Below are 26,066 nucleotides of genomic sequence, written 5' to 3'. Positions count from 1 at the left end.
TGGGACCCTCCTTTTTTATTTATCTTTTTAAAAATTTCGTTTATGTATTTATGTGTGGGAGGGGTGTGTGGCGGTCATCCGACTACTTGCTGGAGTCAGTTCTGGCTTTCCACCCTTTTGAGTCCCGCAAATGGAACTCGGATTGCCAGGTTTGGCAGCAATCGCTCTTACGCGCAGAGTCATCTTACTGGTCTTTTGTAAAAAAGCCTTTAGATAGTGTTATGCTCTAGAATTCAAGAGACAGCGGAGGATAACCTTGAGCTCCCGCATCCCTCTGCCTCCACTTCCCAAGCAGCAGGGTAACTGGAGTGTACCTCTGTGGCCCGCGCATGCGCAGCTCCGGCTAGCTGTCCCCGTTTGGCGCCGCGGGCAGTGAAGAACCTGTGAGAAATCTCCCGGCGGCGCGGACTAGGCGCGCCACTTCCGGTCGGGGCTCCTAACAACGGGGGAGGCCGGTAACCAGGGTGGGGGGGATGGCGGAGCGGGCTCCAGAGCCCGGGGCGGAGGCGGAGGCGGGCGCAGGCGGGGAGGCGGCGGCAGAAGAGGGCGCGGCGGGCCGAAAGGCGCGGGGCCGGCCGCGGCTCACAGAGTCGGACCGGGCCCGGAGGCGGCTCGAGTCCCGGAAGAAGTACGACGTGCGGCGCGTGTACCTGGGCGAGGCGCACGGCCCCTGGGTGGACCTGAGACGGCGCAGCGGCTGGAGCGACGCCAAACTCGCTGCCTACCTCATTTCGCTGGAGCGCGGCCAGCGTAGCGGCCGCCACGGGTGAGGGGGCGCGGGCCCGGGAGAGGGAGGGGAGGAGGGGAGGCGGGGAGAGCGCGGCCCCGCCCCCGCCCTCGAGGCCCCGCCCCCGGGCCGCCGAGCAGGCCCAGGTCTCACGCTTCGGCGGGCCAGACCGCTCGCGCGCCGCCTCCGGCCCGCTGACTACCCAATGCAAGTCTTGCCCCGCCCCTCTGCCCGCCCCCGGGGCTCTGATTGGTCCATCCTGGGGTCGGCCCCGCCCTCACCGGCCTGGGCTGGGGCGTCTCAGAGGTGTGTAGTTGCAAAGGTGCTAGGCACCCTGGTTTTGTGTGTGTGGATCCCTTGCCTGCATGTGTGTATGTGTACCACGTGCTGCCTGCGGAGGTCAGAAGCAGGTGTCAGATCCCCTGGAACTGTAGTTAGGGATGGTTGGGAACCACCATGTGGGTGCTGGGAACCAAACCCGGTGCAGAAAGCGGTCTTAACCACTGGGCTCTCTCTCCAGCCAGCTCTTTGTTTCAACTGTCTTGTCAGTCCTTCTCACCTTGAAGACTTTGAAAAGGACTCTGGTCCTCCGTTATGCCAGTTAACTCGGAGCTGCTTCTTTGTCTGACTTTCCCTGGGCAGAGTTGCTCCCCAGGAGCCAAGGGGCTTACGGGTGCTGTGTCTTAATTAATTGTTTATTGGTTGGTTAGTTTTTCGAGATAGGGTTTCTCTGTGTAGCCCTGGATGTCCTGGAACTCGCTCTGTAGACCAGACCGACCTCGAGTTCAAAGATCTGCCCGTCTCAGCATCCTTCACGCTGGGACTAAAGGCGTGCACCAGGCTTGGCATGAGGCTTCTTCTAAGATTTTATCATTGTGTGTGTGTGTGTGTGTGTGTGTGTGTGTGTGTGTGTGTGTGTGTGTGTGTGTGTGTGTGTGTGATGTATGTAGGCCCACAGGTGGAGATGAGAGAACAGCCGTGTGGAGCTGGTCCTCTCCTACCATGTGTGTTCTAGGGATCAAACTCCGAGCATAAATGTTTCACCACACTGTAGTTGTTCATATGTTGGTAAATTGACATGTGCTGCTTGCCCATACTGAGAAGCTGGCTCTGGAAGTATGGATGTCCCCCTCATATTTGAGACCCAGGCTTGTTTGTCTCAGTGCCCTCCAACACCCTTTGTCTGGGGTAGGGTGGGCCCTCTAACTCAGAGACAGGAAGAGAAGAAAACTGCAGAGCAGCTCAAGAGTAAAAACCCTGTGCCCTTAAGAATAGCAGGAAGGTGGAGTGCTTCCAACAGAGCTTACCACTGCTTGTCCATAATGCAGATACCTGCAGTGGGAAAGAGAGGCTGAAGCCCAGCCATGGAGAGAAAGCTCAGCCTGGAACTCCAGCTGATGCCTCAACTTCCCCAGTCAGCTGATGTGTTGTGAACATCCGATTGTTTGATATTAACTCTACTGGTCTGCACAGACAGTTCCAGCCAGTCAGGGCTTCGTCATGATACCCTGTCTCAAATAAAATACAAAATAAAAACGCAGAGCTCAGAAAGGACTCTGTTCTCAGTGTGTCTTGTTCCACTCTTGTTAGCACTCACCTGTCTGACTCTGGGGGCTGCAGAGGGTGCCTCAGTGGCTAAGAGCACGGGTCGGAACCTGGGTTTGGTTCCAAGTACCCACATTGTGGTTTGCAGCCATCTAGAACTCCAGTCCAAGGGATGCAGTGCCTCTTCTTACCTCCATGGGCACCAGGCATATGCATGGTACAGAGATAAATGCAGGCAAAAAATTATGCACATGAAATAATAAAATCATTTTAAAAAAGTTAGCCAGGCATAGTGGCACATGCCTTTAATCCCAGCACTCAGGAGGCAGATGCAGATGGATCTCTCTGAGTTTGAGGCCAGCCTGGTCTACATATTGAGTTCCAGGGTATAGCCAGGGCCACACAGAGAGCCCTTGTCTCAAAAAGAAAAAAACAAGGTTGGGGATTTAGCTCAGTGGTAGAGCGCTTGCCTAGCAAGCACAAGGCCCTGAGTTTGGTCCTCAGCTCTGGGAAAAAAAAGAAAAAAGAAAAAACAAAAAAACCACTTTGATTCTGTGGGGCAGCAATCAGCCAGGAGCAAGGGGTATATAACTCAGCACCTGGTGGTGGAGGACCTAATATGTGAAAAGCTCTGGGTCCCACCCTCAGCCTTTCAAGCCAAGCGCGCGTGCGCGCACACACACACACACACACACACACACACACACACACACACACACGTCAGCATCTCGCCTACCATGCATGATGCTCTAGATTCATTGCGTGTTTGTAATCACAGCACTTCAGAGGAAGGCATTTGCTCCCAAGCCCGGTGACCTTAGTTGGTCCCCAGGACACATGTGGCGGAAGAAAACTGCCTCCCGCAAGTCCTCCTCTGCCCTCCATGCACAAGCACTATGCATTCCCTACCTCCATAAATAAGTAAGTGTAACACATTGTTTTTAAAGATCAAGCTCTTACATTGAAGCATGAGGAGTGAGAGTAGGCACTGGGAAGCCAGGAAGGAGGAACTTGTAATAATCCTCCTGCCTCTACCTCTTGAGTGCTGGGATTATAGGTAGCATGAGCTACCACAGGGTTTATTTAGTTCAGGGAAAGGAACCCTGGGCTTTGTGCATGCTAGGCATGTGCTCCAATATTTTCTTCCTATTATTTTTTCTTTATCTTGCTTTTTGAAACAGCGTTTCCCTCTACATACAACCTAAGCTGGCCTTGACTTCTTGATATAGTCCAGACTGGCCTCAAGTTCATGATCCTCCCACGTCTGCCCTCTAAGTGCTGGGGTGACAGGTGTGCACTACCACTTCTGACTGATATTGTCAATTGATGGTTGGTGAAGTTTGTGGGTACAGAGGCTGACTCTGAATACAGGGCATGTGCCCCACGGGGTAGGAATCAGGGAGCCCTCCTAGCCTTCCCCCACTCTTCCCATCCCATCTGCCGGGGACCTTCTGAGTGCTAATGTTCTCTGAGCTAAGTAATGGTAAGAGTTTCCATTCAGGGCTCCTGGCAGGGGCAGGTACCCAACCAAGGACTGCTGGAATGGGAACAGGACAGCAGAAGTTCAGACTCCATCCCAGAGCAGATGAACTGCTGTCCTTTCTACCAGGCCAGGACTTGAGCCCTGCTTGGCCCCAAATTCACCCTCACCACCTCTCTGTGTTGCAGGAAGCCTTGGGAGCAAGTCCCCAAAAAGCCAAAGCGGAAGAAAAGTAAGTGGAGCTGCAGTGTGGGGCGGGGGTGGGAGCACACGCAGAGCGTAGCCTAGAAGTCGCCATCCCTGGCCCTTTGCTGCCCGAGGGGAAGAGCCGGTCCCTGCCCTGCCTGCTAGAGGCAGGGTGTTTAGGTGCCAGATGGGTTGAACCGAAACAGGCCCCACCCAGCATGACCTCAGTGCCTTGCCAAGTCTTTAGGCTGCCGATCTCCAGCGTGCCCAGCCAGGTGGTCCAAGAGAGAACCACCTGGTAGCAATGAGCCCTGCTCTGCTTCCTTTTTGATACATGGGTCTCAGTGTAGCTCAGGTTAACCTCAAACTCATTCTACAGCGGAGGATGGCCTTTATCCCACAAGAGCTAGGCTGATTGGTGTGTGCCACAAGTACAGTTCACGTGGTGCCAGTGATGGAGCCCACGGTTTTGTGCTGTACAACTCAGCCATATCCCCAGCTTCCAATTAAAACATTTCTTTCCATTTGTTTATTCTTTTGCGTGTGCACATGCATGTGTGTGCACATCACAGGTGTGAAGTCAGAATAACTTATGGGAGTTGGTTCTTGCTTTCTACCACATAGGTCCTGAGTATCTAACTCAGGTGGGTCAGGCTTGGTAGCAAGTCACTTACCACAGAACTATCTTTTTTCTGGCCAGTTTTACTATGTAACCCAGGCTAGCCTCAAAAGTCAAAGTCACCCTGCCTCGTGGGATTACAGGCATGCCTAGCCATTCCCATTCACAGCTTTGGCACATGAGTTCTTGGAGGCAGAGGCAAGTGAACGGTCTTAACTGTGCACCCACCAAGGGTTAGGGAGTGCCAGGCTGGCAATGGAGCCGCTGTTGAAGTCCATGTCCCTGACGTGATTCTCATGGGCACACTCCCTCAGCCCGAACGCCTCTCCTTTCCAGCCCTGCCCCATCACACTGTCCCAGGCCTAGCCTTCCTGTGTGCCCTCGTGACCGACCTCTTTGCTCCTTCCTGCCCCTGTGGCAGTCGCCACAGGTGGAATCCTGGTTGTCCCCTGGCCACTCACTTAGAGCTGCCCAGCCAGACTGTGACCAGGCCAAGATCTGATGCAGGCTTTGGCTCTGCTCTTCCCACCCGCCAGCACCCTCACCGGGTCTGGTGAGTTCTCACCCTAACTAGCCCCAAGGAAGCAAAGCTGAGTGAGGTCTCTGCCTTTGTGGGGCTGTCAGTCTAGTGGGGAGACAGACAAGAGGCATCTGAGTAGACAGCCACAGGCAGCCTCTTTGTGCTGTTAGAAACAAACCAAAGTTAGCTGAGAGCCTCTGGAGAGCATGGTTTCCGAGAAGAGGGTACATGTGGAGAGATCTCTGAATGAAGGCCCCGAGCAAGGCTGTTACTGGAGGGTTAGGGCAGAGCCTGTGCAAAGGCCGAGACAGGCCGTACCCAGCTCATCTGAAGGACAGCTAGGGGCCATGTGGCTGGAGGGAGTGAAGAGAAGAGGAGGAGGGAGGGGGGGCCTGGGGCCTGACCTACTGTGTGGCCTTGCTAGCCGCCTTGGCGCTCTCTCCCTCCCCTTTTGAGGTGGTAGCCAGTGGATTTTGAGCTGAGAGGGGCTATGCCCTGCTCTCCCGGCACCCCCTTGTGGCTGTCGATGGCAGTGTGAGGGCACCAGGAAGACCCAGGACGGTGTGGGTCGAGCCCAGAAGTATTGATAAAGATTTTTATTAAGAAGCAGCCGGGTATGGTGGCACACATCTTTAATCCCAAAAGAAACAGCTAAAAGCTGAGCAGTGGTGCACACCTTTAATCCCAGCACTGGGGAGACAGGAGCAGGCAGATCTCTCTGAGTTCAAAGCTATCTTGGGCTACATAATGAGGCGCTATTTTTTTAAAGGGAAAAGAAACAGCTAACAACTATTTTGCCTCTAGCATGTGCCAGTCTCCATTATCTGTGTGATGTCACTCAGCCAGGACAGGAGCTGGCTCTCCAGGTCCTAGTTGTCTCTAGGTTGTGTCACCTCTCCAAGCCTCAGTTTCCTCTTCTGCTAAGTGGGAGTCAAGAGGCTGTCTCAGACTGTGGGGACTGTTGGCCACGGGGGGATGGAGCACCTGTCCTCATGTCCACCTGGACCCTGTGTCCACAGGGCGGAGGCGCAACGTGAACTGCCTGAAGAACGTGGTGATCTGGTATGAGGACCACAGACACCGATGCCCGTATGAGCCACACCTGGCTGAGCTCGACCCTACCTTCGGCCTTTACACAACTGCTGTGTGGCAGTGTGAAGCTGGCCACCGCTACTTCCAGGACCTGCACTCTCCGCTCAAGCCCCTCAGTGACTCAGAGCCCGACAGTGACAAAGGTGAGTCTTCAGGGCGAGGACATGGGGAGTAGCAGGCGTGCGCCTCTGCACTCTCCCGGGTGGAGCAGCCTGGACTGCCCTCAGCCTCAGGGAGCCGGCAGAGTTGAATCAGCCAGGCCTGGCCAAGCCCTTTGCAGACTTGCAGTCTTTGAGTCCCCGCCAAGCTGAGCAGAATGCTGTCCTCCTGTGCACTAACCACCTTTTAATTTCCTCGTCTTTCTCAGCTCTCTTCCCATCTCGCCCTTCCTCTCACCCCCCTTTGTTCTCATTAGCTGGGTTACTAGTTTGGGTTTTGTTTTAAATATTTTATGCATTTTTTTCATTTGTTCTTGGCTGGCCTGGAACTTGCTATTTTAGACCATGCTGGCTTTGAGCTCACGAATCTGCCTGCCTCTGCCTCTTGAGTGCTGGAATTAAGGTATGCACCACCACACTCAGTCCTGTTTGCTTTTCTTAAGTCAGGGTCTCTCTCTATAGCCCAGGCTGGTCTGGAGTTTCAGACAACCCTTCTACCTCAGCGTACCAAGTACTAGGATTACAGATGTGCACACAAACCTAACCCCTCACTGGTATATTCTAGGCAGGTGTTCTACCACTTGGTTATGTCCTTAGCTCCTCACTGAAAGATCTTAGGCACGTGCTCTTCCACTGAGCCACACATCCTCAGCCCCCACTCCCTTTTTTCAGCCCTTCAAATGTTTTCCCGCTTTTTGTTTTATGTGTATTTTTGCTTGTGTGTGTCTGTGTATCACAGTGCCTTTAGAGGCCAGAAGTAGTTTTATGTTCCCTGGGACTGGAGTTACAGGGGGTTGGGAGCTACTGTATGGGTGCTGGGAATTGAACCCTGGTCCCCTAGAAGAGCAGTCAGTACTCTTAACCTCTGAGCCATCCCTTGGCCCCTTTCAGCCCTCCTTTTAGTTTTGAGATAAGGTCTCACTAAGTTACCCAAGCTGGCTTTGAACTCTCTGTAGCTCAAGTAAACCTTGAATTTGAACTTGAAATCCTGCCCAGTATCCCAGGTAGCTAGGATTACAGGCCTGGGCCACACTCAAGCTTCTTTCCTGTCTGTGGTCTTCTCTTTCCCACTGTCGTCCCTGCCCTCCCCCATCCCTGGATCTGTCACATCTTCTATCCCCTCCCTCCCTCTCCTATCCCACACAAGTCACACTGGGCTAGCTGCCCACTGAGGCTGAAAGGGACTCTCAGGAATGCCCAGGAACATCCTGGTGTGGGCAGTGAGGATGCTGCATGCTAGCTGCCTCAGGACTTGGCATGACTGACGAGGGCTATAGGGCCAGTTGCCAAGTGCTGTGGCAGGCCTGAGGGTGGGGTCAGTCATCAGGGCTAAGTCTGTGCTGGCAGGCATCACCAAGCAGGTGGCATCCCAGCTGGCTGAGGGGAAGCTGAGATGAGAAGTACTCCTGGTGGGCCCCACACCCACGGCCACCCTGCTGGGCCTCGGCCAGTCTCCAGAGGGCAGGTGTCTTAGTTAGGGTTTCTATTGCTGTGAAGAGACACCATGGCCACGGTAATTCTTATAAAGGAAGCATTTAATTGGGGTTGCTTACAGTTCAGAGGTTTAGTCCATTGTCATGGTGGGACATGTTGGCATGCAGGCAGACATGGTACTAGAGAAGGAGCTGAGAGTCCTACATCTTGATCCAAGGCAACAGGAAGTGAACCGAGATACTGGGCGTGGCTTGAGCATACATGAGACCTCAAAGCCCATCCCCACAGTGACACACTTCCTCCAACAAGGCCACACCTACTCCAGCAAAGCCATATCTCCTAAGAGTGCCCCTCCCTATGAGCTTATGGGGCCATTATATTCAGTCTGCCAGAGCAGGCGCCCCGTGCTTTGTGGTTAGCACCCTACCCCCTCAGTGTGGCCCACTGGAGGCCCTACCCTGGGCCATCTGACTCCTCCCCATAACCCTGTCATTGTCCTGCTCTAGAGCCCTTGAGGAAGCCCAGGAGGATGGGGGCTAGTCTCTCTGGTACCTTCTTAGGATATGATGGAATCATCCCAGGCCAACACTGACCTCCATAATTGGACTTTTGGGAATGAGTCCTGTGGTTCATTAGCCATGTCTGCCCAGGCAATGGTAAGGAAGTGGCTTTGCTTCTACCCTGGCCTCTTCCCCACGCACCTCTCCCTACCTTGGCCCATGCCTGGGGTGGTCTTGCCACCTCTCAAGAGTCAGCCTGAGAACCTTCTGCTGGAGCTGTGAAGTCCAGACAGACACAGAGGTTGGTTTTCGTGTTTGGTGCTTGGGGTGGAACCCAGAGCCTTACCGGTGATAGGCAAGCATTCTACCCTTGAGCCTTTTGGGAGCCGGGGATGGAGCACCAAGTTGCCCACGCTATTTGAATTCACTCTATAATGCCAGTAGGCCTTGAAGTAGCGATCTTTCTGCCTCAGTCTCCTTAGAAGCTGGGGTCAGGGACTGGTGCCCCGGGCCTGGTGTGATTACATATCCTTCAAGGAGTTGCTGGGAGCTAAGATGTCGTAGGTGGCAGGAAGGCCTGTTCCTCTTCCCAGCTACCCTATGGCCCTCGAACCAGGATGTTGTCTGCATGCCTGTGTGAGTCAGCTTTCTGTCACTATAATGAATGCCCAGAACAACAACCCACGTAGGAAAAGAGAAGGCTTACCTAGGTTTCAGAGTTCTGGCACTGTTGGGACCTGATGCTTAGGGATAGCAACAGTGGCCGTGCCTGCAGAAGAGAGTCACTCATCACAGCCTCTGCCAGAGAAAGCCAGAGGGGCTGGGGTCCCACAGTTTCCTTTAGGGCCACCTGTGACCTGAGTCCTCAGGCTCAGCTGCCGGTTAAAGGCTCCACCACTTTCTAATGGTGCCATTTTGGGAAGCATGTCTTTAGAACAGGAGCCTTTGGGGAACACTTAGCCAAGCCATAACCGTACCTCAAGGGCCACTAAGAAGCTAAAAACAAAACAAAACTTCATCTACCCTTTAGGTCTGTGTTCTTAGTAAATAGCTCCAGTGCCAGTTGGGCTGGCACCAGAGTGATTCTGGGGCCCAGAGTGGTGCTGTGAAGGCAGGCCATGCACACAACTGCAAGCAGGTACCAGTCCAAGCTCTGGAGCCGTAGAACGAATGGTCCCAGATGGCATGCCTCAGTTGTGTTATGAGCATAGTCAAAGTGCCAGTCACTCCTGGCTCCCATCCCTTCAGTCTTTGTGTGTGGAATTTAGTAGCAAATACCTGACTGAGATGTCGGGCCTTGCCTTACTAGTGGCCTTCTGGGAGTGGGAGGGGTGCTCTGCCCATGCCTCCTTTGTGTGTGAACATATGTGGGTACATATGAGTGCAGGCGCTCAAGGAGGCTAGAGGTCTTTGATCCCCTGGAGCTAGAGTTACAGGTGGTAAACTTTCAGACATGGGTGTTGGGACTGAACGTCTGCAACAGCAGTACATGCTCTTAACTGCTGAGCCATCTCTCTGGCCCCTTTGTGGCATTTCTGTTCTGGAGCAGAAGCAGACAGTAAACAAAATAAGCAAGTACATCATCAAATGTTCTGGAAGGGGGCTTGAGACAGGTGATCAGGGTGCCTCCCTGGGAAAGTCGATGAGCCGACACACCCCTAACCCACTTGCCATCCTGTACCTCAGGAGTCAGGTTCTTTTGTCCTGTGGCTCTAGCCTCCTCCTGGGCCTGCCTGGATGGATGGTAGGGTGTGTGGGTAGTAGTGGAAGGTAGGCCCAAGGGAAACCATATCTGCTGCTCCATTGGCTGGAACCAGAGCTGGGCCATATCATAGGAGATTCGACCAGCAGGGTATGTGTGTATAGGAGGAAGAGCTGGCCTGTCTTTGGCAGGAAGTGGTGAGCAGATTCTTAGGAACTGGGGGACGAAGCTGCCTCTGTTGCAGGGATGCTGAGGCCATGACCAGCATCTGTAGGGACTGAGGAGAGGCAGTTGGGCTGTGGGTGGATGGATTTTGGATGCAGTCCCAGCAGGTTTTGCTGACAGATTGGAAGTGGGTGTGAGAGAAAGTCAAGGATAGCCCCAGGACGTTGGCTTGAGCCACAGGAAGGACAGAACTGCCACCCTGTGAGACAGGGCCACCTGTGAGCAGCATAGTTCTGCTGGAAGAAAAGCTAGTGGGAGGATCCCAGTGTCCCTGAATGGATTTGGAGATGGGGGTGGCAGAGGGTGCAGTACCAAGATCTTGGGGCTCAATAGGGAGGCCCAGCTCCCCATGAATGCATAGGGTCACCAGGCCACTGGTGTAGCCCATGGTGTCATAAAAGCCGATACAGTTCAGGGGCTAGGGTGGTGGCTGAGCTGGTCAAGTGCTGGCTGTGCAGGCAGGGGGACATGAGTTCAATTCCCAGCACACACATCAAAACCAAACAGGTGTGTCATGGCGTGCTCTGTAATCCTAGTGGGAGGGGGGATCTGACAGGAGACTCCCCACGGCTCACTGACCAGCCAGGCTAGCCAAAATGGGGAACTCCAAATTGAAGGAGAGACTCTGTCTCCAAAAATAAAGTGGGACCAGATATGATAGCACACATCTTTAATTCTAGCACTCGTGAGTTCAAGGCCAACCTGGTCTTGAACATAGTAAGTTCTAGGCCAACGAGGACTACATACTGAGACTCTTGACTCAAAATAAAGTTAAAATCAATAAATAAGGTAGGTAGAGAGTGACTGAGGAAGGTAACCAAACTTGGCTTCTGACCTCCACATGTATCTGTACACATGTGCACACATATACAGACACACAAACACATATATACACAAACATGCAAAACAGACACAGCCTGCCCCTGTGCCCACAGGTTCCATACTCAATGCACATGGGGCAAGGTCCGCATACGTGAGATCACTCCCCACACACTACAGTATGGGCCTCTTTTATTTGGGGTGCCTTTTCCTTTCTGGTTTCTTGAGATGCTAAATCCTTGCTTCCTTCCGTTTCCTTTTGTTGGTTTGCTTCTGAGACAATACAGTATAGAAAGAGTAGTTTGTATGGTGTCAGGTGTTATCAATTATTTAAGGCAAATGGAAGAGTGTGTATAGGTTCTGTGAAGGTTTATTTTATTTGTTTAATTTTTTATTACATTTATTTGTTGGAAGGACCGTGTGGCATGGCACTGATGTGGATGTCAGTGAATATCAGAGGGCAACTTAATGGGGGTTGGTGCTCACCCTTCCACCATGGGGTCCTGGGGGTCAAACTCAGATCCTCAGTCCTGGTGGCAAGTGATTTTACTCACTGAGCAGTCTTGTTGGCCCTGCTTATTTTTTGAGACAGGTTTTCATGTATCCCAGACTGGCCTTGAATTCACTAAATAGCCAGGGATGACCTTGAACTTCTGATAGTCTAGCCTCCCCACCCAGCTGCTGGAATCACAGCACCATACCCTGTTTATGCAGTGCTGGAGATGGAACCCAGAACTTTGTGTGTGCTAGGCAAGCACTCTACCACCCGAGCACCATCTACAGCAAATACTACCTTTAAAAAGTTATGTAAGTTAGGCATGGTGATGCACACCTTTAATCCCTGCACTTGGGAGACAGAGGTAGCTCTCTGCAGGACCAAGGCCAGCTTGGTCTAAAGAGTGACTTTCAGAACAGCCAGGGCTACTTAGGAAAAACTCTGTCTAAAAACAAACAGTATGAGTGTGAGTGTTGGCTTGCATACATATGTGCACCACATGGGTGTCCAGTACCTGGAAAGGCCAGAAGGTCTCAGATCTGTATAGGCAGTTGTGCGTGCCACATGGGTGCTGAGTACTGCACTCAGGTCCTCTGCAAGAGCAGCAAGTGTTTTTAGCCACTGAGCCATCTCTGCAGCCCCCAAATACTGCATTTCATCTACGGGATTTGAGCTTCTGAAAATTTCTATGTCAGCCTGGAGTTCTAGAAGCAATCCCCTCTGAACAAACTTCTAAAATCTTTAGAATTTCCTGAATGGAGGAAGGTTTTGCAGTTGTTTGTAAACTAACACAATGAGTAGTTTCTTGATTATTTTTACTTCATCAGTATGTATGTATATATGCACACCTACGTGTGTGTGCATGTGCCTGAAGAGGGCATCAGATCTCCTAGGGCTGTTGAGAGCTTCCTGGGAATGGAACTGGGGTCCTCTGGAAGAAGAGCAAGTGCTCTTTAACCTTAAGCTGGGCCATCTCTGCAGCCCTGATAGCAGTGGTTTTTGTAATTCATATGGAGCCACTTTTAACAAGGAACTCTTTGGAATACCGCTGAATCTATGCTAGTTAGGTGATTCTAGGTCCCACACCTACATAGCTGCTGGATGGGGACTAGACACCTAAAAGCCCAAACACAGGACTAGAGGTAAGATGTAAGCCAAACACCCACCCATCAGGGAGGGGCTGAACATTTGGTCACGAGAGCTCTTCTGAGGCTGGGGAGATAGCTCAGTCAATCAAATGCTTGCTATACAGGAGTATAAACATGAGTTTGGGTCCCCAGCACCCACAGAAAAGCCGAGTGCCAGCCAGTGAGATAGCTCGGCAGGTAAAGGTGCTTGTTGCCAAACTAGACGATGAGAGTTCTATCCTCGGGAGCCACATGGTCGGGGGAAAGAGCCAACTCCTGCAAGTAATCCCCTGGCCTTCACACAGGAACACCATATGCAAATAAATAAATGTGAGAAATACAAAATAATAAGGAGGAGAGATTGAAGAAGACACCAGACGTCCACCTCTGGCCTCCACACATGCACACTCTTGAGCAGAAGGCTCTGGTGGCATGGTGCTGAGATGGAGACACTCTCGGAGATGTGCAGAAGCTGAAATCTGTCACCAGGAACTGGGTGGTGTGACTCCAGAGTTACTTTCTTCTGATCATTGATAATTATAACCTCATAATAAAGTTGTGATTGTAAGCAGACAAAAGGGAGAACTTCTAGAGTTCCACGAATCATCCCAGCAAGCCATGGCACCTGAGAGCAGCATCATGGAATTCCCAACTGATATCTAGACAGAAAGACACACAGGGTGGTCCAGGACTTTCCACGGGCATCAGAGTAGACAGTCTTGTGACAGAGCCTTTGACTTAATGGATTAGAAGCTTACCCCAGGTAGATTGTTTCTGAATCCTATGGAATTAGTTGAAATGACAGCATTTGAGATGACTCTAACTAGTGTAGGAATCAGAGAGTGCTGATGCTGGGTGGTGATGACGCTTTTGATCCCAGCACTCAGGAGGCAGAGGCAGGTGGATCTCAGCGAGTTTTAGGCCAGCCTGGTCTATATATGTATTTCCAGCAAGGGATACATAGTGAGACCCTATCTCAAAACAACATAAAACAAGCCAGAGAGGCCAAGGGAGAGCAGTGTGAGAGCCCGAAAGGAGACTAGTGATTGATCCAGCCAGCCAACTCAGGTGGTACAGGTACCTAGGAGGGACCACTGACTTTGGACCTGAAAGTCACAGTTCCTAGTTCCTGGTGACACATAGATTCCAGCTGCTGCTGCTGCCACCACCACTAACTGCACGCCCCCAGATGTGTATGTGTGTGTGTGTGTGTGTGTGTGTGTGTGTGTGTGTGTGTGTGTTCACGTGTATGTGTGTGGGTGGAGGCCGGTGGATAACCTTGGGTGTCATCCTCAAAAATGTCATCTTCCTCTTCGAGACAGGTTTTCTCACTGGCCTGGAGCTCACCAATTAGGCTAGACTGATCAGTGAACCCCAGGGGTCCTTGTATCTCTGCCTCACCAGTGCTGGGGTGGGGGGGCCTACAAATGGTACCACTAACCCTGACCTGACATTTTAAAACTGTTTCACTTGTTATTAGTCACATTGTGTATGTAGCATGTGTGTGTGGAGGACAGAGGACAACTTTCCACCTGTGTAGTGTATTAGTTACTGTTCTGTTGCCGCCATAAAACACCATGACCAAAAGAAAGAATTTATTGTGGCTTATAGTTCCAGAGGTGTAAGAGTCCATGTGGCGGGAAAGAGGCCTGGCAGCCGAGCAGGGAGCTGGGCTTACATACCCAACTACAAACACAAGCAGAGAGAGCAAAGTGAAAACAAGTGAGGCTGCGTAACCTCAAACCCTGCCCCTAGTGATGCACTTCCTTCAGCAAGGCTACACAACTTAAACCTCCCCAAACAGCGCCACCAACTGGGCACCAAGTGTTCAAACGCCTGAGCCTGGGGGAGCATTTCTCATGCCTATCACCGCACATGGGTTCCAGGAACCAAACTCGGGTAGCCAGGTTTGCATGGCAAGTACCTTTAACCACCAAACCATCCCACCAGTCCACGCACAGAAATTTAAAGATTTATTTTTCTTTTATGTGTATGAGTGTTTAGCCTGCATGTACGTAAATACACTTAATGTGTGCAGTACTCATGGAGGCCAGACGAGGGTGTCAGATCCCCTTCAACTGGTGTTACAGACTGAATCAGCCACCACATGGGTGCTGGAAACTGAACCCTGGTCCTCTCTAAGTAAGGACTCTTGAGCACTGACCCATCTTTCTAGCTCCCATACATGGATTCTGGGGATAGAACTCGGGTCCTTGTTCTTGTAAAACAAGCACTTGAGTCTGAGCCATCTCCCCAACTAATAACTGCCCCCTTTCCTCTCTCTGCAGTGGGCAATGGCCTGGTGGCTGGCAGCTCTGACTCCTCCAGCTCTAGCTCCAGCTCTGACTCGGATGAGCCTCCTGAGGCCCAACCTGCTAAAGCCTCAGCTGCTGCTGCAGCCACCCCTGCCAGCCCCCCCGGCAGCAGTGGGCTGATCACTCAGGAAGGAGTCCACATCCCCTTTGATGTCCACCATGTGGAGAGCCTGGCTGAGCAGGGCACCCCTCTGGGCCAAAACCCCGCGAGCAGCGGGCCTGAGGCCCTGGAGACGGTGGTGTGTGTGCCTGTGCCCATGCAAATGGGCACTGGCCCTGGCACCCTCTTTGAGAACATGCCCCAGGAGGCACTGGGTGAGGTGGTGGCCAGCTGCCCAGTGTCAGGCATGGTACCTGGCTCCCAGGTGATCATCATTGCTGGTCCTGGCTATGACACCCTCACAGCTGAGGGCATCCACCTCAATGTGGCTGCTGGCAGTGGCACTCCCAGCAGTGGCCTGGGTGAGGAGGTACCCTGTGCCATGATGGAAGGTGTGGCAGCCTATACACAGACGGAGCCCGAGGGCACCCAGCACAGCACCATGGACACGACCTCCATAACCAGCATTGAGACCAAAAAAGGTCTGGGGGTGCCACTGTGGCCTCTGGAAGGGGTTGGGAGGGATGGCAGAGGGGAAGGAGTGGCCCTCAAAGTGAGCTCCTTGACAGCCTTATCCCCACAGACACCACCCCATGTCACCCCGTAGAGAAGGAGGACCTCTATACGCTCAAGGAGGAGAAAGAGGATTCAGTGGCCCCAGAGCTGGCAGAGCTGGCAGCCACCATGCCCGAGAATACAGAGGCAGAAGCGGATGTGGATGGAGAAGAACTGGATGGCAGTGACATGTCAGCTATCATCTATGAGATCCCCAAGGAGCCAGAGAAGTGGGTGCTAGGATGGATGGGTGGGACCAAGGGTAAGGAACAGCTACAAGCTTATAGCCCACTGGGGACTGGCACTCTGATGCCACAGGCTCCTTCCTCTCCAGGAGACGGCGGAGTAAGCGGTCAAGGGTAATGGATGCTGATGGCCTGCTGGAGATGTTCCACTGTCCCTACGAGGGCTGCAGCCAAGTGTATGTGGCTCTCAGCAGCTTCCAGGTGAGGCCAACCTGTTGCTAGGTCCAGCTGGCCTGGACCATGTGGCTGCATGGGGGGCTCTACTGGAAGTCAGTGGTGCAGGGCCTGCGTCCATGAGCCCATTTCATCCTAGCTGGCCTTGCTGGACATCTGGCTTCCTCAGTGCCCCCCTACACCTCCCCATGCAGACACCAGACACAGCCATCTGGCCTGACCAGCCTCCCCAGACCACCCTCTCGGTCTTAACAGGAAGACCACCCAAGTCCCAGGGGCCAGCCATGCATGGAAGCCCCAAATCCGTACACAACTAGAAATCTTCCTGTAGTTGGCCTTCTGTGGTGTGGGTGACATACTCCAGGGCAGAAGAAGGTTTCCTCATCCTCCACACAGAAGGCAGCACCGGCAGACCGCTGAATTGCTGAGCATGTCAGCACCCAGGCTGTTGTCATGGGTTGAAGAATGAAATGACAAGAAACAAAATGAACCCAGTCCCCCAGGGCAGTGCAGCATCTGTGGGCCAGCAGCCAACCACTCTGCCTCTGGAGCCTCAGTTTCCTCCTCTGCGTAGTGGGCTAGCAGCAGGAGCCTACCAAGGTTAACAGGATCCCAGAGCTGGGATTGGTAAAGCTGCTCTTTGACCCCAGTGCTCCTGTCCAAGCTGGACACTGGAATGCCCCTTCCACTTTCCAGTCTAGACAAACTGGCTAATGTCCTGGCTACCTGCATGTCTTCCCATTTTAAGGACCCCCAGGTGGGCCCATGGTACCCACTGCTGCCCCTCTCACCCCTAGAACCACGTCAACCTGGTGCACCGGAAAGGAAAGACCAAAGTGTGCCCTCACCCTGGCTGTGGCAAGAAGTTTTATTTGTCCAACCACCTGCGGCGCCACATGATCATCCACTCAGGTCAGGCCCTGGCCCCTGCAGGCCAGCTGTAATGCACATGTGTAAATCCCACGCTCAGGAGGCCTGGGCTGCACCATGAAACCCCACATCCTTATACCCGGTACTGGTTTTCATGTGCAGTTGCCCCAAGTCCCAACACGGGTCACATTTAAGGTCAGCTTAGCTTAGCAGTTGGCACCTTGTGTCAGGAACCGCAGCCCTCTTACCTGCCATGATTCCAGCGGACAACAGTTCGCAGGGTTGTGGGGTGGGGGGAGCTCGCTCCTTGTAGCCACCTCTGCTGGGCGGTGTCCTGAGGCTGCTGCCACCCCCAGGTGTCCGAGAGTTCACTTGTGAGACCTGCGGCAAGTCTTTCAAGAGGAAGAACCATCTGGAGGTACACCGGCGCACGCACACTGGAGAGACGCCCCTGCAGTGAGTGTCGGGGTGCTCGGGAGGGAGGGGACCTGAGCGGCTTGCAGGGGAGTCTCAGCTGGTGGTGACCTGCCCCTGGGCCGTCCTCCCGCCACACAGGTGTGAAATTTGCGGGTACCAGTGCCGGCAGCGGGCATCGCTCAACTGGCACATGAAGAAGCACACAGCGGAGGTGCAGTACAACTTCACGTGTGAGCGCTGCGGGAAGCGCTTCGAGAAGCTGGACAGCGTCAAGTTCCACACACTCAAAAGCCACCCGGACCACAAGCCCACCTGACCTGCCCGCGCCCACGGACCTCAGTCTCTATTTATTTGTACTCTTGGACATCATGCCCAGGCCTGTCAGAGCCCAAGACAGCCACTGGGCTGCCCCAACCGCAGGCCGGAAGGAGGCGTTGCCCACTCGCCCTGGGCAGGTGCCCCACCCTTGCCCCATCACATCCCACCCATGGAGCTGGCACCTGGGACTGCACTGCTGAACTGTGTCAAGAGCACAGAGTGAGATTAAAGTGAAAAAGGAGATGTCCTTCCCTAGGCCTGAATAATTGTGGGGGCTGGGCACCCCTTTATGACCAGTTAACCTGTTCCCATCCTGACCAAGGCTGGATTGGTGGTGGCTGCCCTTGGACAGCACACAGGGATCTTTCCTGTTAGCCTCTGCTCCCGCAGGGTGGGTGTGGGGAACCAGAATCCTGATGCCCACACCTCCCATATCTCAGAATATTGATTGCTGGCCCAGAGGACTGTGGGAGGAACTAAGCAGTTGAACACACACTTGGGAACACCCAAATGAGACGTCTACACTGGAGACAAGCAGTGGGCAGAGAAGGGAGTGAGGGTTGGGTTATGGGGGTAGGGAGCTTCCCTGAAGAGGTGGCTTTTGCCACCTTGTGCCAGAGTGACAAAGAGAATCGATTCCTGTATGGGAGGATGGCTAGGTGTGTTCCTGGAACAGGACCTGGCCCCATTGAGTGCAGGGAGATCCTGGGGAAGAAGGCGCCACCACCAGGTGGTGCGCGAGCCGTGTGGACCCGGGGTGGTTGCCACCACGTGACCCAAGGGAGCATCGCGCGAGCTCTAGCACGTGCCCCCGGGAGCCCTGCAGCACCACGAGCAGATTGGTCCCGATGGGGTGGCAACAAGACTCAATTTCCGCTTGGGACTCGGGGCTACATCAGCGTGGTGTAGAATTGCGGGGCTGGCCTAAGCGCTCCAAGAGCCCCTTCTCTTTACTCGAGCAATAGCAGCCAGCAGTTTCCATGGGAACCGCGGTGGGGCCTTTGCCCCAGGAAGTAGCTTGGCAGCAGACACTGACTCCCAGCCGAAGGGAACGCGGGGGCAGGGCGGGCGGTTGTGGGCCATCGTTTGGGTTGGGGGCCCTGCGTCGGAGGCCGAGTTGCTCCACAAACCCCAGAGGAGCCACTTGGGAACCTGCTCTGCCACCGCCCCTTCTGTGTGGGCCACTCTGATTGGCCCGCCCTCTCCAGCACGGCAGCACCTTCGGCGTGTGCTCTCTCATTGGCTCAATCTCCAGGGCATCTTGCAATTGGGTCTCTCGAGAGCCATTCCTGATTGGTTAAATCAGGCTGATTCGCACTCTTCACAAGCCGGATCGTGAAGGGGTGTACAAGAATAAGATCAGGGCCTTAGAGATGGCTCATGGGTAAAGGCGTCTGCCTCTCAAGACTGGCGACCTGAGTTCGATTCCTGGGACCCACATGGTGGTAGACGAGACCTGAATCCTGAAAGTTGTTCTCTGACCTACACACACACACACACACACACACACACACACACACACACACACACACACACACACACACACACACACACACACTGTTAAATTTGTTTAAAAAACAAAAAGGATGAGGTTAGGCTGGGGACAGCGACTCCCGGGTTGGAGGATCTGGGCTGCCGCCAGCGGTGTTTTCCCACCTTGTCAGACCGCTGTCTGTAGTGCTGAAGCCTTGCTCGAGCCCCAACCCTGCCCCAGGAAATGCAGTAAACATAAAGGAGGCGTAGCCCTCCAGTACCCTAAAAAGGGGCGTGCTTCCACAAGACCAGTCACACTCCCAGAAAGCCAGAGTCAGCCATAGGCCTGCCAAGCCTTGCTGGTCCAAGTTTGAAGACCTTATCTAGGGTCTCTCAGGCTGCATGACTCTGATAGGGATCGTGTAGAACCCTTAGCACAAACCTCTTCCCCTGCTTCGGAGCAGCGAGGCGTATCCCTGCCAAGGAGGGTGCCAGTGCCCACGTTCTGGACCCTAGAGCTTGGTGCGCTCAAAACCCACAAGGTCTAGTTTCCTTCCACAGTCGATAGAGTTAAGACCACCCTAACTGCTAGATCACTTCTACTTTACCTTCTTTCCTTCCTTTTTCCTGTTGCTGTTCTTATTCGGTTGTTGTCGTTCGTTTTTAAGGAAAATCTCTGTAGCTCAGGCTGGCCTGGAATTCACTATGTAGCTGATGATGACCTTGAACTTATGATCCTTTGCCTCAGCATCTCAAGTGTTGGGATTACAGGCTTTCAGCATCATGCCAAGTTTATGTGGTGCGAGGGATGGACCCCAGGCTTCATGCATACTAATAACTGAACCATATCCCCAGCCCATTTTTAATAATATTATTAAATAAATTAATATTATTTAATAATAATTATTACTATTAGTGTGTGTATGTATGTGTGTGCATACCACGGGCGTGTGTGTGTGTGTGTGTGTGTGTGTGTGTGTGTGTGTGTGTGTATAGGTCAGAGGACAACTTTGTGGAGCTGGATCTCTCCTTCCACCTTTAAATGAGGTCTAGGGATGAAACAGGTTGCCATCCAGCATAGTGGCAATGATTTTAATCCCAGCACTTGGGAGAAGCAGATGGATCTCTGAGTTCGAGGCCACCCTGAGTTCCAGTAAGTTCCAGGACAGCCCGGAATAAACAGAGAAACCTTATCTCGAAAAACAAAAAACCCTCAGATTTCCAGGCGAAAGTCTTTTCCTGCTGAGCTATCTGTCCTTTCGTTTTGGTTTATTTTGTTTTGTTTTATTGAGAAAGGGTCTCATGTGCCCCAGGCTGGCCTTGTACTCCTGATCCCCCTGACTGTCCAACCGCCCAAATCTGGTCTTACAAGCATGTGCCATTGTGCCCACTTTATTTTTTTTTCTTTCTGTTTTCTTGTCTTTTTCCTTCACTTTTTAAAAAGACAAGATCTTCCTAAGAGGTACACAACAGCCTGGAGCTTGCTATGTGACCCAGATCAGCTTAGAGTCTTGCGTAGCCCATGCTATCCTCAAACTACCAAGGATCCTCCTGGCTCACCACCCAGTATTATTTCTAATATCAGCAGAGGTCATGTGGACGAAACCTATTCACCTCGGACCTAGCAGCACGGGTCTGGGTCTTTGTCCCTTAACAACCTTCTGATTGTGTTTGGGCCACGGAAAGCTGTCTTCACCCCTTCAGAGTTAGGTCCTGGACCGAAGAGGGAACCAGAACAGTGTCAAGACAGGACTCAGGGTCTACAGGCACCAGGGAGCCAAAATCCGAGGCCTCAGCATATTCATTCTCGGCATTCAGAGTCCGCCGGCACGCACTCGCTTCCACCTGCCGCGCCGTCGGGAGCCGGGAGGAGGCGGGGACCCGCCGACCCAGCCAATGAGCGACGCCGGCGCTGGCAGCTGCCGCTATAAAGGGCTGGGGGCGGCGGCGGTGCGACCCAGAGCGCGGAGCGCGCAGCGCGGGCCGGAGGGAGGGAGGGAGGGCGGGCGAGAGGCAAGGACCCGACACTCGGCACCCGGCACCGGACAGGCCGGACCGAGGGCCCACCGCAGAAGGCAGACCTGCCGAGATCCTAGTGGGGAAGGGCGACCTCTCCGGGCCCCGCGGGGCCGCGCACTGGGCGTCCTCCACCGCGCGCCCGCTCCCTCCATCCACCTGCCGCCGGGGACCCGGCCGTCGGCGCGCGCATCCCCAGGCTCGGGTCCGTTCCCGGCCCTCGAGGGCGCCGCCACCTCCATCTCCGCCTCTGCAGCGTCCGCAGCCGCAGACGCCCGGGCGGGACCCCGGCGTGAGCACCGGGCGCCCCCCCAGGAGTGCACGACCCCCGGAGCCGCCCTCGATACGGACCGCGCCCACCGGGCACACAAGAATGGTCACTGTAGGTACTCCCTTGTCGCTGCGAGACGAACACGGGAGGGAGGGGCTGAGTCTGGCTCCACGGAGACGCGGTGGGGGGGGTAGGACCAGGCCTAGCTAGGCCCGGGTGGGGGGGTAGGACCGCGCCTCGGGCCTGAGAGTGGGTACAGCCGCATCCGGAGTTCTGGGGAGCAGAGCCTGGTCTGAGAGGATTGGCCGGCCGGGCTGTGTGCGGGGTGCCCTCGGCTACCCCGGGGTCTGGATGGCCCCTCTCTGGAAGGCTGTGGGGGAGGGGCCGCGGCGGCGGAGGATGTTTCCAGCATCCCAGGCCCAGACCCGCAGGCCGCCCAGGAGGACGCGGGCCGCGATGGCCTTCTGTGGGTCCGGGCAGAGGCCACAGGGCATTCTCCGAGAGCTTTTGGTGGGGGATGGAGAGGCGGGGTGGCATCGGATCGCGCTACCCCGGGCCCCGGCCGCGCCCGAGAGGCGAACATCTTCGTCCTCGAGCCCCGTCGACCTTGCGGCAAGCGGGGAGGGGAGAGGAGGGGGCGCCCCGAGGCCTCGCTGCCACCACCGTGGTCCCTTTGTCTCTCCGCCCTTCTTCGCGGGCCGTGGCCTCGCGCGGGGCCTTGGGGCTGGGGGGGGGGCGGGAGAGGGGGGGTTCTCGTTCCCCAGCCGTTGCCTCCAGGTGAGGGGGTGAGGGGCTGCAGCAGCATCCCATCGGGCCTTCTGCACGCGCCCTCCCCGGGCCAGGGCTCCGGGCCTCGGGGTGACCTTGAACGCGCCTGCCACTCTCGCCGCTCGGCCGGCGCGCGTTCGCTTTCAGCAGCCTCGGAGCTGGTCAGCTCCCGAACTCACGGCCCCGCCCGGTGTGCCACGCCCTGCCGTGCCACGCCCATCCAGGCCCCGCCCCGAGGCCCCCAGGACCTGGCCTGGAGCGAGCCCTCGGACCTCCACCCGGCAACCCGGGCGTGTCCCGGGGCGGGGCTGGCCAGTGCTCACCGCACCCTGGCTCCACCCCCGCCTCCCTGAGCGACTCGCTCCCCGCGCCGCCGCGCGTCCTTTGTCTGGTCCCCGCGCCCAGCCTACCTTTTCTGCTCTTCCGAGATCTCTCCCTGTGTGTCTCTGCACACCAAGTGTTGTTCCCGGCCTCTTTTTCGAGCCGTAGCTAGTACAGTGGGGGACGGGAAGCTCAGTAGTCTATTCTGGGCCTCCTCTCTCTTGGGCCCGGGACCAGCCCACCTGGCTCTAAGAAAGGACCATCTCCTCCCCGACGCCTTCCCAAGACCGGCTCATCGTGCTGTGTGACCTCAGGCTGGTTCCTTACCATCTCTGGGCCTCAAGGTGCTCATTCAGGTCTGAGAGCCGGAGTGTGGCCTCCTGGGGACTCCCAGAACCCCCATAACAATATAGCACCCCCTAGACTCCCCCTCCTCTGTTGTTCTGCTTGAAAAGAATGCGCAAAAGAGAAGAGGGTGTGGTCAGAGGTTACAGCAGGGCCGGGAGCCCCGGGGGCCCTGGAATTCCCATGGGTGGTGGTGGGGGACACGCAAGAAGGAGGAAGTGAGGGGGATGGAGACAGTGAGGGCCCCTAGCAGAAGTAGAGGGAAAGGGTTCAGGAATTGGAGGCTCAGTCTGCACCACGTGGTGGCCCCGACTTGCCTGCATAGACAGCCAGCCACTCAGGGGCTATTGTCACCGGTCTCCAGGCATCTGTCACTGTGACTGGGGCCCCGAGGCCCAGCTGGAGGCCAAGGGGGTCTTTGGAGCAAGTGGCTTTAGGTGTGTTCTTGACAAATCCTCCCGCAGCTGTGTGTGATGGGGGTGAGGGGGAAGAAGCCAAGAGTGAGAAACAGACCCGCAGGAGGAGCCAGGGAGGGAGAGAAGTCCCGCTCAGCCAGTCCTGGGCCGGTCCTCAAGGTCCTTCGATGGCTGCTGGCTGCGGTGCCGCCAGCCCAGGCTACAGAGTGACCATGGCACAGGCCGGGTGTGGCTTCTGCCAATCCGATCCCCATTATCGGCTTAGGCAGCTCAGCAGGTTCAGCTGTGAAAGGGACTCCAGGCCCTGCCCAGCTAAGCTGAAGCAGAGAGCGGGGAGAAGTGCTAGATGAGCAGGCTGGCAGCAAACCCCCAGAACCAGCTCACCCTGGTACCCCCGACGTGATGGGAGGGCAGCTGGTAGGGAACTCCGCAGACTCCGGGTCATTAAATCAGGGGTCAGTTGCTGACGGAAGCTGGGCATGGAGCTGGCACTGGCTCAGCCGGTGATTGCCGTCGTTTGTGCCAACCTGAGTCCGTCCCTAGGACAGCAACGCCTCAGAGTTGGCCTCTGACCCCCACACAGGTGCAGTGGCACACAGGAGCACACACATACACACACACACATAAGCACACACACACAGGCCTGTCTAAGATGGACTCCATAGCAAACGCTAAACCATTACCTCTGGCCTTGGTTTCTCCATCTCAGAAATGGAGCAAATGGTTTCCACGTTTCTGAACAGTGCTGGAAGTCTACAACCATGTAGCCGGGCGGTGGTGGCACAGGCCTTTTAATCCCAACACTCGGGACGCCAAGGCATGTGGATCTCCGTGAGTTCGAGGCCAGCCTGGTGTATGTAGTGAGGTCCAGGACAATGGGGCTACATAATGAGACCCTGTCTCAAAACAAACAAAAATCCAGACTCCACGTGCTCAGTGCCTGATGCACAGGGGCTCCAAACACCGGGACATGAGTGCCTAGTGTGTGCGATGTCTTATGTTCCAGAGTAATATCTGGAGCGTAGTAAACAGTCGGCGCTGGGCATTGCTTTGCTCCTGTGGATGTTTGGTTGTCTTTTCATTCAGTTTTGTTTCTAAGACAGGTTTGATTCTTCATCAAGTTCCGAGGTCCGGGAATTACAGCCGTGGGCTGGCATGCCAGTCTTGGTTTGCTAGTTTTGTTTTGTGGTGTTTGTTTGTTTTTGTAGTGCTGGGGCTGGAACCCAGGGCCTTGTACATGCTAAGTGAGGGCTTTGTCATAGAGTTATGCCGCTGTGGCTGTTGTTATTATTATTGGCCTTTCATTCTTTGATCCTAGATGTGAATTTTTAATTACACTTTTAAATTTGTTTACTTACGAGTGTGGAGGTCAGAGGACCACTTGCAGGATTTGGCTCTGTCCTTCCACCACGTGGATTCCAAACTCAGGCGTGGTTGCATTCATCTTCATCTGCTGAGCTCTAGATTTGTTTCTCATGAAGAAGCGGGGGGGATAGGGCTTGGTGGCAGAGTGCCTGTCTAGTGTGAATGAGGCCTGAGTTCAGTTCCAGTACTAAAAAGGCAAAATGAACAGGATGGCAAGCTCTCAAAACACAGGCTGTGATATCAATATAGTGTTAATATTAGGGAACCTGAATCGGGCGTGGTGGCGCACGCCTTTAATCCTGGAACTCGGGAGGCAGAGGCAGGCTCATCTCTGAGCCCAAGGCCAGAAAGAAAGAAAAGGAAGGGAGGGAGGGAGGGAGGGAAAGAGAAATTAGGGAACCTAAATGTGGACCTTGCAGTGTTCACTGTCTGACCGATGTGCCCACGACAGACATTACTGATAAGCCCAGGATTTAGTCAGTGCAGGGCATGTTCCTTTAGAGACTGGACGTGTCTTTGGAGTACTCCGAGTAGATGACCGCAGGCAGCCACTCCCAGCTGATTGGCCGTCAGAGTAGACCCTCGGAGGCACCCTTCCCTCACCCTACTGTACTCAAGATGCCCAGGGCCTTGCAGGTTTGAGGCAAGCACCCTGCCACTGAGCTACACCCAGCGGCCGCCAACCTTTTAGATGGTGCCCAGCTGCCTCCACAGCTACAGGGGAGGTGACCAAAGACCTTGTAAGCCAAGAATTCAGGAGCCACCCCAAGGGCAGGCTATGTGGCTCAGCTGGGAGAATGCTTCTTGGCATGCGACAAAGCCTGGACTGGATTCCCAGCTCCACTCAAACCGGGCACACTGACATAGGCCAGTAAACCCCAGCTTGTGAAGGGTGGAGGCTCAGGAGTTCAAGGTCAGGGACCAGGAGAAAGCTCAGCAAGTAGAGGGAGGCACTTACCATCAAGCCCGACAACCTAAGTTCAATACCTGGGACCCCCAAGGCAAAAGGGAGAACCAGTCCTTAAAAGTCGTGTGGAGTCAGTACTCACTGAGGCAGGGTGCTTGTAAAAAATACTGCTGAAGCAGGGCATGGACCTTACAGACCTACTTCCACTTCTTACAACTGAGCCCACAGCAGACTCTACTGCTCTCAGAATGCTTTCCAGCTTCCCAACATGGGGCTTCCATTCTCCCTCAGGCTGCTGGACCCGTAATCTGAGGTTCAGCAGTGTGGACTCGAATCCCAGAAACTTTAGGTAGCAGATCCGAGAATGCACAGTTGGGCAGTGTGAGCTGCAACCAGTCCTGTGTGGTTGGCAGAGATCAGCAACTCCCTCACCCACCACTCTTAAAAAATTGTGTGTGTGTGTGTGTGTGAGTGTGTGTGTGAGTGTGTGTGAGTGTGTGTGTGAGTGTGTGTGTGAGTGTGTGTGTGTGAGTGTGTGTGTGTGTGTGTGTGCGCGTGCG

At 54.5% G+C, this 26,066-nt stretch overlaps 2 protein-coding genes across 4 annotated transcripts in view; both read left to right on the top strand.

Moving 5' to 3' along the window:
* The first annotated feature begins 78 nt into the window (after positions 1-78).
* Positions 79-17,867, top strand: Znf653 (zinc finger protein 653). Of its 2 annotated transcripts, none has more exons than XM_052754525.1 (9): positions 79-766; positions 3,941-3,984; positions 6,097-6,312; positions 14,919-15,527; positions 15,653-15,830; positions 15,935-16,046; positions 16,817-16,931; positions 17,246-17,345; positions 17,445-17,867. In XM_052754525.1, the coding sequence occupies exons 1-9, from the start codon at positions 474-476 to the stop codon at positions 17,620-17,622; spliced, it is 1,845 nt and encodes a 614-aa protein (XP_052610485.1). In that variant the 5' UTR covers positions 79-473; the 3' UTR covers positions 17,623-17,867. The 2 variants fall into 2 exon arrangements, with proteins under 2 accessions (XP_052610485.1, XP_052610475.1); XM_052754515.1 differs by having other exon boundaries at positions 15,629-15,830.
* Positions 17,868-21,025: 3,158 nt separating this feature from the next.
* Elavl3 (ELAV like RNA binding protein 3) overlaps positions 21,026-26,066 on the top strand; it is a 37,705-nt gene continuing 32,664 nt past the window's right edge. Inside the window, exon 1 of one of the 2 annotated variants that reach the window (XM_052754667.1) lies at positions 21,026-21,495. In XM_052754667.1, coding sequence (XP_052610627.1) covers positions 21,487-21,495 — 9 coding nt within the window. In that variant the 5' untranslated portion in view covers positions 21,026-21,486. The remainder of the gene's footprint in view (positions 21,496-26,066) is intronic. The other variant, XM_052754658.1, reaches the window with a different exon arrangement.

The sequence above is a fragment of the Peromyscus californicus genome, unplaced genomic scaffold (assembly GCF_007827085.1).
Source record: "Peromyscus californicus insignis strain IS unplaced genomic scaffold, ASM782708v3 Scaffold_11__1_contigs__length_118956290, whole genome shotgun sequence".
NCBI classification, from domain to species: domain Eukaryota; kingdom Metazoa; phylum Chordata; class Mammalia; order Rodentia; family Cricetidae; genus Peromyscus; species Peromyscus californicus.
Note: the sequence above shows the minus strand (reverse complement) of the source record. Positions and strands in the feature narration are given on the sequence as shown.